Raw genomic sequence first — 14773 nt, forward strand, 5'->3', positions numbered from 1 at the left:
CAAGGGAGCGATCTACAAAGGTCGTTCAATAAATAATGAACCACATTTTTCTCAGAACACATTTATTGGTAAGAGTCAGAATTTGGTGACAATATACACCAATATGTTTCGTCCATTTCCTATTTTTCTACGTAGTCTACATCACGTTTTATGGCTGTACGTCAATTTTGTGGAAGAACATGTATTCCCTGTTGGTAAAAACTCTTGTCCTGTAGGCGTAGCCATGTTTTACTGCGTGACTGACACACTGGAATCTTCAAAGTGTATTCCCCGTACAGAATCTTTAAGCGGCGCGAACATGGAAGTCCAAGGATGGCAGGACTGGACTGCAGCGTGGATGAGGCAGTGATGTCCAACCCAATTTGGCGATGTGTTACCGGGTTCTCAGACTTGTGTGTGGGCGTGCATTATCGTGTTTGAGCAAGATTTCTGATGGGTTCTTGTCCGATCGAATACGTCCGAAACTGTTCTTGAGTTGATTCAGAGTCCTCACGTATGCCTCTGAATTGATGGTTGACCCTCTTGGCATCACATGCACGAGAATGTCATCACAATGTCACCATGACTTTTTTGGCAGAGGGGGTTGTCTTGAATTTTCTTCTTTTGTGGTGAATGAAGATGATGCCACTCATCAACTACCTTCTTGTTTCCGGTGCAAAGTGGTGCACCCAGCTTTCGTCCCCCGAAACGATCCGTGACAGAAAAGCTTCTCTGTCGGTCTCAAAACGCTTCACCAATGCAGATGAAATGGCCTTTCTGTGAATCTTGTAGTCCGCTGTGACGATTCGTGGAACCCATCGTGAGCACCTCTTTGAATATCCGAGAGTCTCGATCATTTCAGACGCACTTCCAATGATGGCCGACAACTGTAGAGGAAATTGTCGAGTTGAGATGCGCCGGTTGGCACGAATAATGGCATCCGCACGATTCAGCATGTCTGGAGCAGTGGCTGTGACAGGACGTCCCAAGCGTGGCTGATCTGTTTCTTCATTTTCTGAGACTGTAACTTTCTTTACCTGTCGCCCAACTGTACTCAAGATGTTCAAATGTATGTGAATTCCTAAGCGACCAAGCTGCTGAGCTCATCTATTCCTACACACTACTGAAACTAACTTAAACTAATTTATGCTAAGAACAACACATACACCCACGCCCGAGGGAGGACTTGAACCTTCGGCGGGAGGGGCCGCGCAATGCGTGAAACCGCGCAGTATGAATACTGGGCGGCAAATGTACTCCTATCAAATGCAGCATCGTCATATACTGCACACAAATGTTTTTGGATGTTCACTATGGTTTTATTTTCCTATACACAAGAATTCAATAACAATGTAAAATGTGTGTGAAATCTTATGGGACTTAACTGCTAAGGTCATCAGTCCCTAAGCTTACACACTACTTAACCTAAATTATCCTAACGACAAACACACACACACCCATACCCGAGGGAGGACTCGAACCTCCGCCGGGACCAGCCGCACAGTCCATGACTGCAGCGCCTCAGACCACGCTGCATGTAACGTGAGTCGTTTGTAGACGCCACTTTGACGCTGTAGTACGGCTCTACAACCTGCCACAACGGTGCTAAATTTCACCGGCGCACAGAACAAACATCAAATGTGAAGAACCAAGAAGGACGTTGGTTGTTGTGTCGGTAGCTGGGCCGACACCGTGAAGTTGAGATGGCTGAAAATGTACGCTAGACTAACGCAGACGGGCGTGAAGTACTGGAACAGGCTACGTAACTAATGTTATTAAGAAAAGTACGTAGCTGTATTAATACTTATCTTTAATATCATTGTGGTACATCGATTTTGACGATACACAGGAGACTTTAATTACAATCACTGTATGGCTAATGTCGCCTTGCTAGTTCGTAGCCATTAACTTAGCTGATGGCTATTCTGTCTCTCGGCTAATGAGAGAGAAAGGCTTCGTACATCTGGTCGGTAGCTAGGTTCTCGTACAACTGGGGCGAGTACTCTCTCGTATCACGAGACCTGCCTTGGTGGTGGCGCTAGGTCTGCGATTACACAGTGGCGACACGCGGGTCCGACATGTACTAAATGGACCGCGGCCGATTTAAGCTACCACCTAGCAAGTGTGGTGTCTGGCGGTGACACCACATTGGTCTATGTTTATTAATAGCTTTTTTTTTTTAAATGTGGGGCATTACTTATTGAACAACCTTCGTAGCTATAACGGGGCTCAGTAAAGGACAATGGAAGGAAAGATTTCTGCGAATGTAGGATACGTCAAGGATACGTCAACTGCAGTAGAAAATGGTGTAGCTGTAGCAGGACTCACTATAAACAAGAAGTTAGGGCAGAGAGTGAGCTGCTGTGAGCAGTTGAGAGACGGGACTTTTATCAGAGTCGACAGTGATCTGGGGATGCTAACAACGATAGTTCAGCTATACGTGTCGACATCACTGGCAGAAGATGAAGACGTGGAGAGAGTCAGAGGATACTGAACGGGTAACTGCGTGTCTGAAAGGACCATGAAACATTTGTAACAGAGCGGGATTAGAGCGAAGTACTACGAGTATATGAAGGAACGGGAGACAGACTTATACAAGGATACGGGTTTGTTGGCAGAAATGAGAGCAGAGTAAGACCAACTGAGTTCTGCAATAAAATTCAATCAGTAACTGTAAGTACAGATGACAGACATGTATACTGGGGGAGGCCCTGGAGGCACGGGCAGACACCAGCCGGATTACGTCACTGTGGGGCAGTAATTTCGAATCAGTTATTGGCCTGTAAGGCATAGTCAGGAGCAGATGGACTCAGACCACAACTTAGTAATCATGAAGAGTAGGCTGAAGTTTAACAGAAACATCAGCAACAATCAATGCGCGAAGAAGTGATATCCCGACACATCATAATCAGCGTTTGAACCTCACTGAGGCAATAAACGCAGTGTTACTCCTGAGTACCTCTCGGGTTTCGCAAGACGACCACACGAAAAGTACAACACCTATGTGGACCTCCGATTACCGACTCGTCTCGGTTCTTAATATCTTTTCAAAATTAATCGAATGACTAATTCATACGAGAAGAATGTTTTGTAATAATTAATGAAAAAGACAGTTTCGCTTTCCTAAGGATGTTCGTCTTTACAGCTGTGAATGATACCTCAGAGAGCCTGACCAGAGATTGTTCGCAGGTTCGAATCCTGCCTCGGGCATGGATGTGTGTGATGTCCTTAGGTTAGTTAGGTTTAAGTAGTTCTAAGTTCTAGGGGACTGATGACCTCAGATGTTAAGTCCCATAGTTCTCAGAGCCATTTGAACCATTTGAGTAGGTACATGCTGTGATTTGACTGGCGCTCTCTGTTGGTCACGAACTGCTACTAGCAAACGCTCAACAATATAGCGTCAGTGGCTCATCAGCTACACTTCTGACATCTCGTCTCGCTGAAACCGACGCTATGTGACATCAGACAAGGGAGTTATGTATTTTTGTGTTCCGTCGTGTCTTCCCTTTTGTTTCCAATTTCTGGTAGCAACCCGCTCACAGCAACGTTATGAAACTGTGAATTCAATTATTTCCTTACAGATGAGACCAATATGGTGATTAAAAATGTGTGATGCGTACACCAGTAACTTCCTTTCCCTGTTTTCCATCATGTTAACTGTAAGCTCCCTTTCAACCAACATACGTCACATCAACGACATTCAGTTTAGTTTCTCCCTGGCAAGAAAAATCTAGGAGAACTTACGTACGGTAAGGTCATCGCAAAAAGGTCATCAGGTTAAAAACAAAACAGGAAACAAATCATACTCCACATTCTGAACAAGAGAGCTGATGGATTTTGGTTTTTCATTGATTTTATATCGTTAGTGATCAGGGAGTGTGGTGTTTAAATAATTTTTAAGGAAAAACTTTTCTTTTTCAAATAATCTTCATTATGAAGAAAATAGTGAGTAGAATAATTTGTAAAATAAGTCCAAGGACCTCTTGGTGCGAATCGTGTAGACAGTTGAGAATTAATAAATGAAAAGCAGCAGTTTGCTTTTGTTCTATAAAAGAACAGATAAACAAAAGCAAACTGGTGCTTTTCATTTATTATAATGTAGTTCTACCAAGAATCGACGGAAGATTCTGTTAACAGTTGAGAATTCATCACATTGTTTCACAATTTATCAGGATTGTTGTCACGAACTCTGATGTATATGAAAGCAAAAGTCCACGTGAGCCACAGTAACGGCACATACTACAGACACGAAAATCTGCCGCTGGTGAATGAAGACTTTAGATGTAATGGTACCACAATTCTGTACCGACTGGACTCAAATGTGTCAGAAACAGAGAAGGCATTACCTAAATGCAACTCTTCCTGTATGATAGCTTCTTGTACTCCATTCGTGAATTTGTAAACACGAGTGCAAAATACCCCCCCACCCCCCGCCCCCATTGAACCATGGACCTTGGGCTTGGGGAGGCTTGAGTGCCTCAGCGATACGGATGGCCGTACCGCAGGTGCAACCACAGCGGAGGGGTATCTGTCGAGGGGCCAGACAAACGTGTGGTTCCTGAAGCGGGGCAGCGGCCTTTACAGTAGTTGCAATGGCAACAGTCTGGATGATTGACTGATATGATCTTGTAACACTACTGCCAGTAACACTACCGCGAACCCCTGAAAGCAAGGGGAAACTACAGCCGTAATTTTTCCCGAAGGCATGCAGCTTTACTGTATGGTTAAATGATGATGGAATCCTCTTGGGTAAAATATTCCGGAGGTAAAATAGTCCCCCATTCGGATCTCCGGGCGGGGACTACTCAAGAGGACGTCGTTATCAGGAGAAAGAAAACAGGCGTTCTATGGATCAGAGAGTGGAATGTCGGATCGCTTAATCGGACAGGTAGGTTAGAAAATTTAAAAAGGGAAATGGATAGGTTAAAGTTAGATATAATGGGAATTAGTGAAATTCGGTGGCCGGAGGAACAAGACTTTTGGTCAGGTGAATACAATGTCATATATGCAAAATCAAATAGGGTTAATGCAGGAGTAGGTTTAATAATGAATAAAAAAATAGGAGTGCGTGTAAGCTACTACAAACAGCATAATGAACGCATTATTGTGGGCAAGATAGACACGAAGCCCACGCCTGCTACAGTAGTACAAGTTTATGTGCCAACTAGCTCTGCTGATGACAAAGAAATTGATGAAATGTATGAGATAAAAGAAATTATTGAGATAGTGAAGGGAGACGAAAATTTAATAGTCGTGGGTGAATAGAATTCTATAGTAGGAAAAGGGAGAGAAGAAAACGTAGTAGGTGAATATGGATTGGAGGTAAGAAATGAAGGAGGAAGCCGCCTGGTAGAATTTTGCACAGAGCATAACTTAATCATAGCTAACGCTTGGTTCAAGAATCATGAAAGAAGGTTTATACATGGAGGAAGCCTGGAGATACTAGAAGGTATCAGATAGATTATCTAATAGTAAGACAGAGATTTACGAACCAGGTTTTAAATTGTAAGACATTTCCAGAGGCAGATGTGGACTCTGACCACAATCTATTGGTTATGACTTGTAGATTAAAACTGAAGAAACTGCAAATAAGTGTGAATTTGAGGAGATGGGACCTGGATAAACTGAAAGAACCAGGGGTTGTAGAGAGTTTCAGGGAGAGCATAAGGGAACAATTGACAGGAATGGGTGAAAGAAATATAGTAGAACAAGTATGGGTAGCTTTGAGGGATGAAGTAGTGAAGGCAGCAGAGGATAAAGTAGGTAAAAAGACGAGGGCTAATAGAAATCCTTGGGTAACAGAAGACATATTGAATTTAACAGATGAAGGGAGAAGATATAAAAATGCAGTAAATGAAGCAGGAAGTGCAAAATGCCTAAGTAGGGATGGCTAGAGGACAAATGTAAGGATGTAGAGGCTTATCTCACTAGGGGTAAGATAGATATTGCTTACAGAAAAATTAAAGAGACCTTTGGAGAAAAAGAGAACCACTTGCATGAATATCAAGAACTCAGATGGAAACCCAGTTCTAAGCAAAGAAGGGAAAGCAGAAAGGTGGAAGGAGTATATAGAGTGTCTATACAAGGGCGATGTATTTGAGAACAATATTATGGAAATGGAAGAGGATGTAGATGAAGATGAAGATGAAATGGGAGATACGATATCGCGTGAAGAGTTTGACAGAGCACTGAAAGACCTGAGTCGAAACAAGGCCTCCAGAGTAGACAACATTCCATTAGAACTACTGACATTCTTGGGAGAGCCAGTCATGACGAAACTCTACCATCTGGTGAGCAAAATATATGAGACTAGCGAAATACCCTCAGACTTCAAGAATAAGATAATAATTCCAATCCCAAGGAAAGCAGGTGTTGACAGATGTGAAAATTACCGAACTATCAGTTTAATAAGTCACAGCTGCAAAATACTAATGCGAATTCCTTACAGACGAATGGAAAAACTAGTAGTAGTCGACCTCGGCGAAGATCAGTTTGGATTCCGTAGAAATATTGGAACACGTGAGGTAATACTGACCCTACGACTTATCTTAGAAGAAAGATTAAGGAAAGGCAAACCTATGTATCTAGCATTTGCAGACTTAGAGAAAGCTTTTGACAATGTTGACTGGAATACTCTCTTTCAAATTCTGAAGGTGGCAGGGGTAAAATACGGTGAGCGAAAAGCTATTTACAGTTTTTACAGAAACCAGATGGCAGTTATAAGAGTCGAGGGGCATGAGAGGGAAGCAGTGGTTGGGAAGGGAGTGGGACAGGGTTGTAGCCTCTCCCCAATGTTGTTCAATCTGAATATTGAGCAAGCAGTAAAGGAAATAAGAGGAAAATTCGGAGTAGGTATTAAAACCCATGGAGAAGAAATAAAAACTTTGAGGTACGCCGATGACACTGTAATTATGTCAGAGACAGCACTGGACTTGGAGGAGCAGTTGAACGGAATGAACAGTGTCTTGAAAGGAGGATATAAGATGAACATCAACAAAAGCAAAACTAGGATAATGGAATGTAGTCGAATAAGTCTGGTGATCCTGAGGGAATTAGATTAGGAATTGAGTCGCTTAAAATAGTAAAGGAGTTTTGCTATTTGAGGAGCAAAATAAATGATGACGGTCGAAGTAGAGAGGATAGACTGGCAATGGCAAAGAAAGAATTTCTGAAGAAGATAAATTTGTTAACATCGAGTGTAGATTTAAGTGCCAGGAAGTCGCGACTGAAAGTATTTGTATGGAGTGTAGCCATGTATGGAAGTGAAACATGGACGATAAATAGTTTGGACAAGAAGAGAATAGAAGCTTTCGAAATGTGGTGCTACAGCAGAATGTTGGAGATTAGATGGGTAGGTCATATAACTAATGAGGAGGTATTGAATAGAATTGGGGAGAAGAGGAGTTTGTGGCACAACTTGACTAAAAGAAGGGCTGGGTTGGTAGGACATGTTCTGAGGCATCAAGGTATCACCAGTTTAGTATTGGAGTGCAGCGTGGAGGGTAAAAATCGTAGAGGGAGACCAAGAGATGACTACACTAAGCAGATTCAGAAGGATGTAGGTTGCGGTAGGTACTGGGAGATGAAGAAGCTTGCACACGATAGAGTAGCATGGAGAGCTGCATCAAACCAGTCTCAGGACTGAAGACCACAACAACAACAACAACAACAACAACAACAGTGCAAAATTAATTATTGCCGTTATCACCTTTGTATTTTCAATTTGGCTATGTAATTATTGTGTACTTAAGGTGCTTATTATGGAGTCACTGCATCGGTTATACATGTGCAACCACAATGTTGGAAGAGTTCGCAATGCATGAATGTTAGCACTGCGTTCGTAAGACAGTAGCGTCTTCAATGTTATTGTTTGCTGACGTTCTATACTGACATCGGTTGCACACGTAATTCTCAGTGACGAGTTCGCTGTAATGATCTATGGAAATTGTATACAACAAGTAAGTAAATGTCATTCCAACTAGTGTAGTGTACAGCATCAAAAGCAGTGATATACTGAAAGTGAATGATGTTCTACAGTTTGTTCACATTTACAATGTTATTAGACTGTAGGCAAAGAAGTTGTTAAATCAAGAGGTATGACTAACCTAATGAGATAAGTCAGCATCAAATGAATATTTTGAACCATAAAATGTCTCTAAGAAAAATGGAGAGTAAATACTTCTCAGGATTGTCGATTCTTAAACTATTGACTGTGACCGCATGATCAGATCCTAAAAAAGAAATTCACATAAATCTCAATGAGAAAATATTGGACCTGTATTATATCACTTACTGCTGTCGTTGTTGTGGTCTTCAGTCCAAAGACGGGTTTGATGCAGCTCTCCATGATACTCTATCCTGTGCAAGTCTCTTCAGCTTCGAGTAACTACTGCAACCAACATCCTTCAGAATATGCTTACTGTAGTAGTCACCTATTGGTCTCCCTCTATGATTTTTACCCGCCTCCCCCCCGTCCCCTTGCTTTCCACTGGTACCAAACTGGTGATGCCTCAGAATGTATCCTTTCAACCGATCCCTTCTTGTAGTCAAGTTGTGCCACAAGTTTCTCTTATCCCCAGCTCTATTCAGTACCTCCTCATCAGTTGTGTGATCTACCCGTCTAATCTACAGCATTCTTCTGTAGCACCACATTTCAAAAGCTTCGTTCTCTTGTTGTCTAAACCATTTATTGGCCATGTTTGACTTTTGACTTCCATAGATTGCTATGTTAACAAATGCCTGTTCTTCAGAAACGCTTTTCTTGCCATTGCCAGTCTGCATTTTTTATCCTTCGTAGCTTAATTATCATGAGTTATTTTTCTTCCTACATAGCAAAATCCATCTTCTGCTTAAAGTGTCTCGTTTCCTAATCTAATTCGCTCAGCATCACTTGACTTAATACGACTACATTCCATTATCCTCGTTATGCTTTTGTTGATGTTCATCTTATATCCTCCTCTGAAGGCACTGTCCATTCCGTTCATCTGATTACAATGCCATCGGCAAACCACAAAGTTTTTACTTCTTCTCCATGGATTTTGAGTCCTACTACAGATTTTTCTTTTGTTTCCTTTACTGCTTGGTCAACATACAGGTTGCATAACATCAGTGATAGGTTACAACCCTGTCTCAGTCGCTTCCCCACCACTGCTTCCTTTTCGTGCCACTCGAATCTTATAACTGCTATCTGGTTTCTGTACAAATTGTAAATAGCCTTTCGCAGCCTGTATTTTACCCCTGCCCCCTTTAGAATTTCAAAGAGAGCATTCAGTCAACATTCTCAAAAGCTTCCTCTGGTTATACAAATGCTTTAAACATATGTTCGCCTTTCCTTAACGTATCTACTATGAGAAGCTGTAGGGTCAGTATTGCCTCGCGGGTTCCTGCATTTGTCCTGAATCCAAGCTGAGCTTCATTTACTATAAATCTGTTAATCATTGTCATACCGGGATATATACAGAAGAGTCAAAGAAACTGCTACTAATATTGTAGATAGCCCCTGTGAGAACGCAGAGTTCTGAAGTAAGATTCTTACGTACGTGTCACTTGTCAGAATCGCATCTAGACTCCACTAACGTCGGAAGTAGTGCTGGAGGGAACTGACACTATGAATCCTGCAGGGGTGTCCATAAATCCGTAAGAGTACGAGGGATTGGAGATCTCTTCCGAACAGCGCGGCACAAGGCATCCCACATATGCCCAAAATGTTCATGTCTGGGGAGTTTGGTAGCAGCGGAAGTGTTTAAACTCAGAAGTGCGTTTCTGGAGCCACTCTGTAGCAATTCAGGACGTCTAGGGTGCCGCATTGTGCTGCTGGAATTGCCCAAATCCGTAGGAATGCACAATGGAAATGAATGGATGTAAATGATGAGACGGGATGCTTACGTACGTGTCACTTGTCAGAGTCGCATCTAGACGTATCAGGGGTCCCAATCACTCCAACTGCACACGCTCTACAGCGTTGCAGAGCCTCCAACAGCTTGAACAGACCCCTGCAGACATGCAGGATCCATGGACTCATAAGGTTGTCTGCATTCCCGTGCACGTCCATCCACTCGATATAATTTGAAACGAGACTTGTCCGACTAGTCAACATGTTTCCAGTCATCAACAGTCCAATGTCGGTGTTGAAGGGCCCAGGCGAGGCGTAAGGCTTTGTGTCGTGCAGTCATCAAGGGTACACGAGTGGGCCTTCGGCTCCGAAAGCCCATATCGTCGATGTGTAGTTGAATGGTTCGCACGCTGGCACTTGTTGGTGGTGCAGCATTGAAAACTGCAGCAATTTGTGAAAGAGTTGCACTTTTGTCACTTTGAACGATTTTTTCAGTCGTCGTTGGTCCCGTTCTTGTAGGATCTTTTGCCTGGCGCATCGATGTCGGAGATTTGAAGCTTTACTGCATTCCTGATATTCACTGTACACTCTCTAAATGGTCGTACGGGAAAATTCCCAAGTCATCGCTACCTCGGAGATGCTGTGTCCTATCGCTTATGCGCCGTCTATAACGTGACGTTCAAACTAACCTAAATCTTGCCATCATAGCAGCAGTAGCCGATCTAACATCTGCACCAGACATTTGTCTTATACAGGCGTTGCCGGTCGCAGTGCCGTATTCTGCCCGTTTACATATCTGTGTATTTCAATACGCATGCGTATAGCAGTTTCTTTGGCGCTTCAGTGTGTATCAATTGAAAAAAGTAAATTTTTTACCTGTCCTGGACTTCGAGCCACTGTAGTCAGCTGCTATGGCTACTGCCATAAAGACGCAGATAAGCCAACTAGTGCTTCTGCAAGACATGATGGAGGAGAAAAAGTGTCTTCTCCGTCGAAATGTGTTCGGCACGTGCACGCTGTTGGGTATCCTGTAATTTTATAACCACACACATACAATTACATGAGATTTTATTTCAACAAGCTATAAAGGAAAGTGGCTAGTGTAAATTAATCTATCAAGCTATAGTGGATAATATCTGTTTCAAAAATGAATTTTCACTTCGTTCTGCCCAATACACAGTTTCTGCCTCAGCAAGGCCGTTTACCTCAAGTATTTCGGAAATGAAATGACATTGAATGAAATTGTCTTAAGTGAAATTACGAGCTGATGAGGGGATGCTGGTGTGTTTTACTTAAAGCAGCAGCGAGCCTTGAGCAGGCAACAACAGCGCAAAGTGGTGGGGGAAACTACGGCCTGAGGCATATACTGGCAGCTACAGAGAGCTGATTCTAGTACGACTTTTGCCGCCCTCTAAATACACAGAAACAGAAACAAAGACACGACGGAAATTGTGTCGACGATACGAGCTCGTTTTGCGATAAATTTGAGAAGAGTTACCAATATTTGTGATTATGGATATTGTGACAGGCAATAGAAAATTAATGGCTACTATTTTAACTGCCATAGAATATGGGGTATCACATGAAAGCTGAGAGTGTCAGTAAAAACTATAGAAGTTACATTTCTTTTATATTAGTTAATCTAAAAGTACAGCCGATTTTACAACAGTATCGTAGGGGAAATGTGTCATTATTCTGAATTTGCCACGGCTGAATGTAATAAAAAGGCAGTATGAGTCATTCAGTTCCGTTACTAGCTATTCCAGATGATGAATATTGAAAGTTTAATGGTATTTAATCATTAGTTCATTGTTTATGCAAATGGGAATTGCTAAAATTTCTAAATAAAAATCAAATGCTACACGCTCTGTGAAATCTAAAAGCACAAATGTGTGGAGGACGGAGGGATGCTCTTTCTAAGCTTGCCACATGTATTCGTATGTCTTTATTTGTATATTGTATATTGAGCAAGAAGCAAAGGGAACAAAAGAAAAATTTGGAGTAGGAATTAAATTCCATGGAGAAGAAATAAAAACTTTGAGGTTTGCCGATGACATTTTGATTCTATCAGAGACATAAAAGGACCTGGAAGGGGAGTTGAACGGAATGGACAGTGTCTTGGAAAGAGGATATAAGATGAACATCGGCAAAAGCAAAACGAGGATAACAGAATGTAGTCGAATTAAATCAGGTGATGCTGAGAGAATTAGATTAGAAAATAAGACACTTGAAGTAGAAGATGAGTTTTGCTACTTGGGGAGCAACAGAACTGATGATCGTCGAAGTAGAGAGGATATAAAGTGTAGACTGGCAATGGAAAGGAAAGCTTGTCTGGAGAAGAGAAATTTGCTACTGCGAGTATAGATTTACGGTAAGCGTCAGGGAGTCTTTCCTGAAAGTATTTGTAGGGAGTGTAGCCATGTGTGGAAGTGAAACAGTTTAGACAAGAAGAGAATAGAAGCTTTCGAAATGTGGTGCTACAGAAGAATGCCGAAAATTAGATGGGTAGGTCACGTACCTAATGAGGAGGTATTGAATAGAATTGGGGAGAAGAGGAATTTGCGGCACAACTTGATAGAAGTAGGGATCGGTTGGTAAGACATGTTCTGAGGCATCAAGGGATCACCAATCTAGTACTGGAGGGCAGCGTGGAGGGTAAAAATGGTAGAGGGAAACCAAGATTCAAATGGTTCAAATGGCTCTGATCACTATGGGACTTAACATCTGAGGTCATCAGTTCCCTAGAACTACTTAAACCTAACTAACCTAAGGACATCGCACACATCCATGCCCGAGGCAGGATTCGAACCAGCGTACGTAGCGGTTGCGCGGTTCCAAACTGAAGCGCCTAGAACCGCTTGGCCACACCGGCCGGCCGGGAGACCAAGAGATGAATACACTAAGCAGAATCAGAAACATTCAGGCTGCAGTAGGTACTTGGGGATGAAGAAGTTTACATAGGATAGAGCGGCATCAAACCAGTCTCTGGTCTGAAAACCACAACAACAACAACAACTTTACTTAGCGTACTTTCTGTGTGCTAAAAACCGAATGTGAGCAAGATTCTCGTTCATATCTTACGTAATATTGTGTATTTCACGTCTAGAGAGGCCACAAAATGACAGTGATGAATGTAAAGTTATTGTAATGTGATGTATACTTGAGGCAAGCTTTAATTCTGAGTGTTTCTCTCGGAATCAAACTGGGACGCAGCGGTGTGAGACGTGACGGAGGGCAGCGACAGCCGCACACCGTCGTCCTCTCCGCTTTCCGTGTCTTCCCGGCGTTCGGGTTTCGGCAGGGGTGTCTCCTGGCGGCGAGTCATTCCGGGGAGCTGATGCGCGGTAATCCTGCAGACAGTGTCTGGGCCGCGAGTTGACAGCAGCGCTTGCCGTGTGCGAAGCGTCGAACTTGGCGTAATTCGACTGAGCTCAGCCTCACACCGTCGCTTTCAGCAGGATTAGAAATACTCTCAACGCCGCCTCAGTGAGTGATTTTGAGCAGTTATTTGAAATTTAAATTTGCAATTGTGAGAAGCGACGCAGCAGTTGACGTAGACAGTTTTACTACAACTGTTTGCCTCAGTGAGCGATTTTGAGCAGTTATTTTTATTTTTATTTTTTTTTGATCATCAGTCTACTTACTGGTTTGATGCGGCCCGCCACGAATTCCTTTCCTGTGCTAACCTCTTCATCTCAGAGTAGCACTTGCAACCTACATCCTCAATTATTTGCTTGACGTATTCCAATCTCTGTCTTCCTCTACAGTTTTTGCCCTCTACAGCTCCCTCTACTACCATGGAAGTCATTCCCTCATGTCTTAGATGTCCTATCATCCTGTCCCTTCTCCTTATCAGTGTTTTCCACATATTCCTTTCCTCTCCAATTCTGCGTAGAACCTCCTCATTCCTTACCTTATCAGTCCACCTAATTTTCAACATTCGTCTTTAGCACCACATCTCAAATGCTTCCATTCTGTTCCGGTTTTCCCACAGTCCATGTTTCACTACCATACAATGCTGTACTCCAAACGTAAATCTTCAGAAATTTCTTCCTCAAATTAAGGCCGGTATTTGATATTAGTAGACTTCTCTTGGCCAGAAATGCCTTTTTTGCCATAGCGAGTGTGCTTTTGATGTCCTCCTTGCTCCGTCCGTCATTGGTTATTTTACTGCCTAGGTAGCAGAATTCCTTAACTTCATTGACTTCGTGACCATCAATCCTGATGTTAAGTTTCTCGCTGTTCTCATTTCTACTACTTCTCATTACCTTCGTCTTTCTCCGATTTACTCTCAAACCATACTGTGTACTCATTATACTGTTCATTCCGTTCAGCAGATCATTTAATTCTTCTCCACTTTCACTCAGGATAGCAATGTTATCAGCGAATCGTGTCATTGATATCCTTTCACCTTGTATTTTAATTCCACTCCTGAACCTTTCTTTTATTTCCATCATTGCTTCCTCGATGTACAAATTGAAGAGTAGGGGTGAAAGGCTACAGCCTTGTCTTACACCCTTCTTAATACGAGCACTTCGTTCTTGATCGTCCACTCTTATTATTCTCTCTTGGTTGTTGTACATATTGTATATGACCCGTCTGTCCCTATAGCTTACCCCTACTTTTTTCAGAATCTCGAACAGCTTGCACCATTTTATATTGTCGAACGCTTTTTCCAGGTCGACAAATCCTATGAAAGTGTCTTGATTTTTCTGTAGCCTTGCTTCCGTCATTAGCCGTAACGTCAGAATTGCCTCTCTCGTCCCTTTACTTTTCCTAAAGCCTAACTGATTGTCACCTAGCGCATTCTCAATTTTCTTTTCCATTCTTCTGTATATTATTCTTGTAAGCAGCTTCGATGCATGAGCTGTTAAGCTGATTGTGCGATAATTCTCGCACTTGTCAGCTCTTGCCGTCTTCGGAATTGTGTGGATGATGCTTTTCCGAAAGTCAGATGTTATA

At 42.5% G+C, this 14773-nt stretch overlaps 1 protein-coding gene across 1 annotated transcript in view; it reads right to left on the reverse strand.

Moving 5' to 3' along the window:
• LOC126424841 (ankyrin homolog) overlaps positions 1-14773 on the reverse strand; it is a 63685-nt gene that overhangs the window by 33415 nt on the left and 15497 nt on the right. Inside the window, exon 2 of the mRNA XM_050087647.1 lies at positions 10688-10839. Within this exon, the coding sequence (XP_049943604.1) occupies positions 10688-10775 (88 nt within the window). The 5' untranslated portion in view covers positions 10776-10839. The remainder of the gene's footprint in view (positions 1-10687; positions 10840-14773) is intronic.

This window comes from Schistocerca serialis, chromosome 10 (genome assembly GCF_023864345.2).
Source record: "Schistocerca serialis cubense isolate TAMUIC-IGC-003099 chromosome 10, iqSchSeri2.2, whole genome shotgun sequence".
In the NCBI taxonomy this organism is placed as follows: domain Eukaryota; kingdom Metazoa; phylum Arthropoda; class Insecta; order Orthoptera; family Acrididae; genus Schistocerca; species Schistocerca serialis.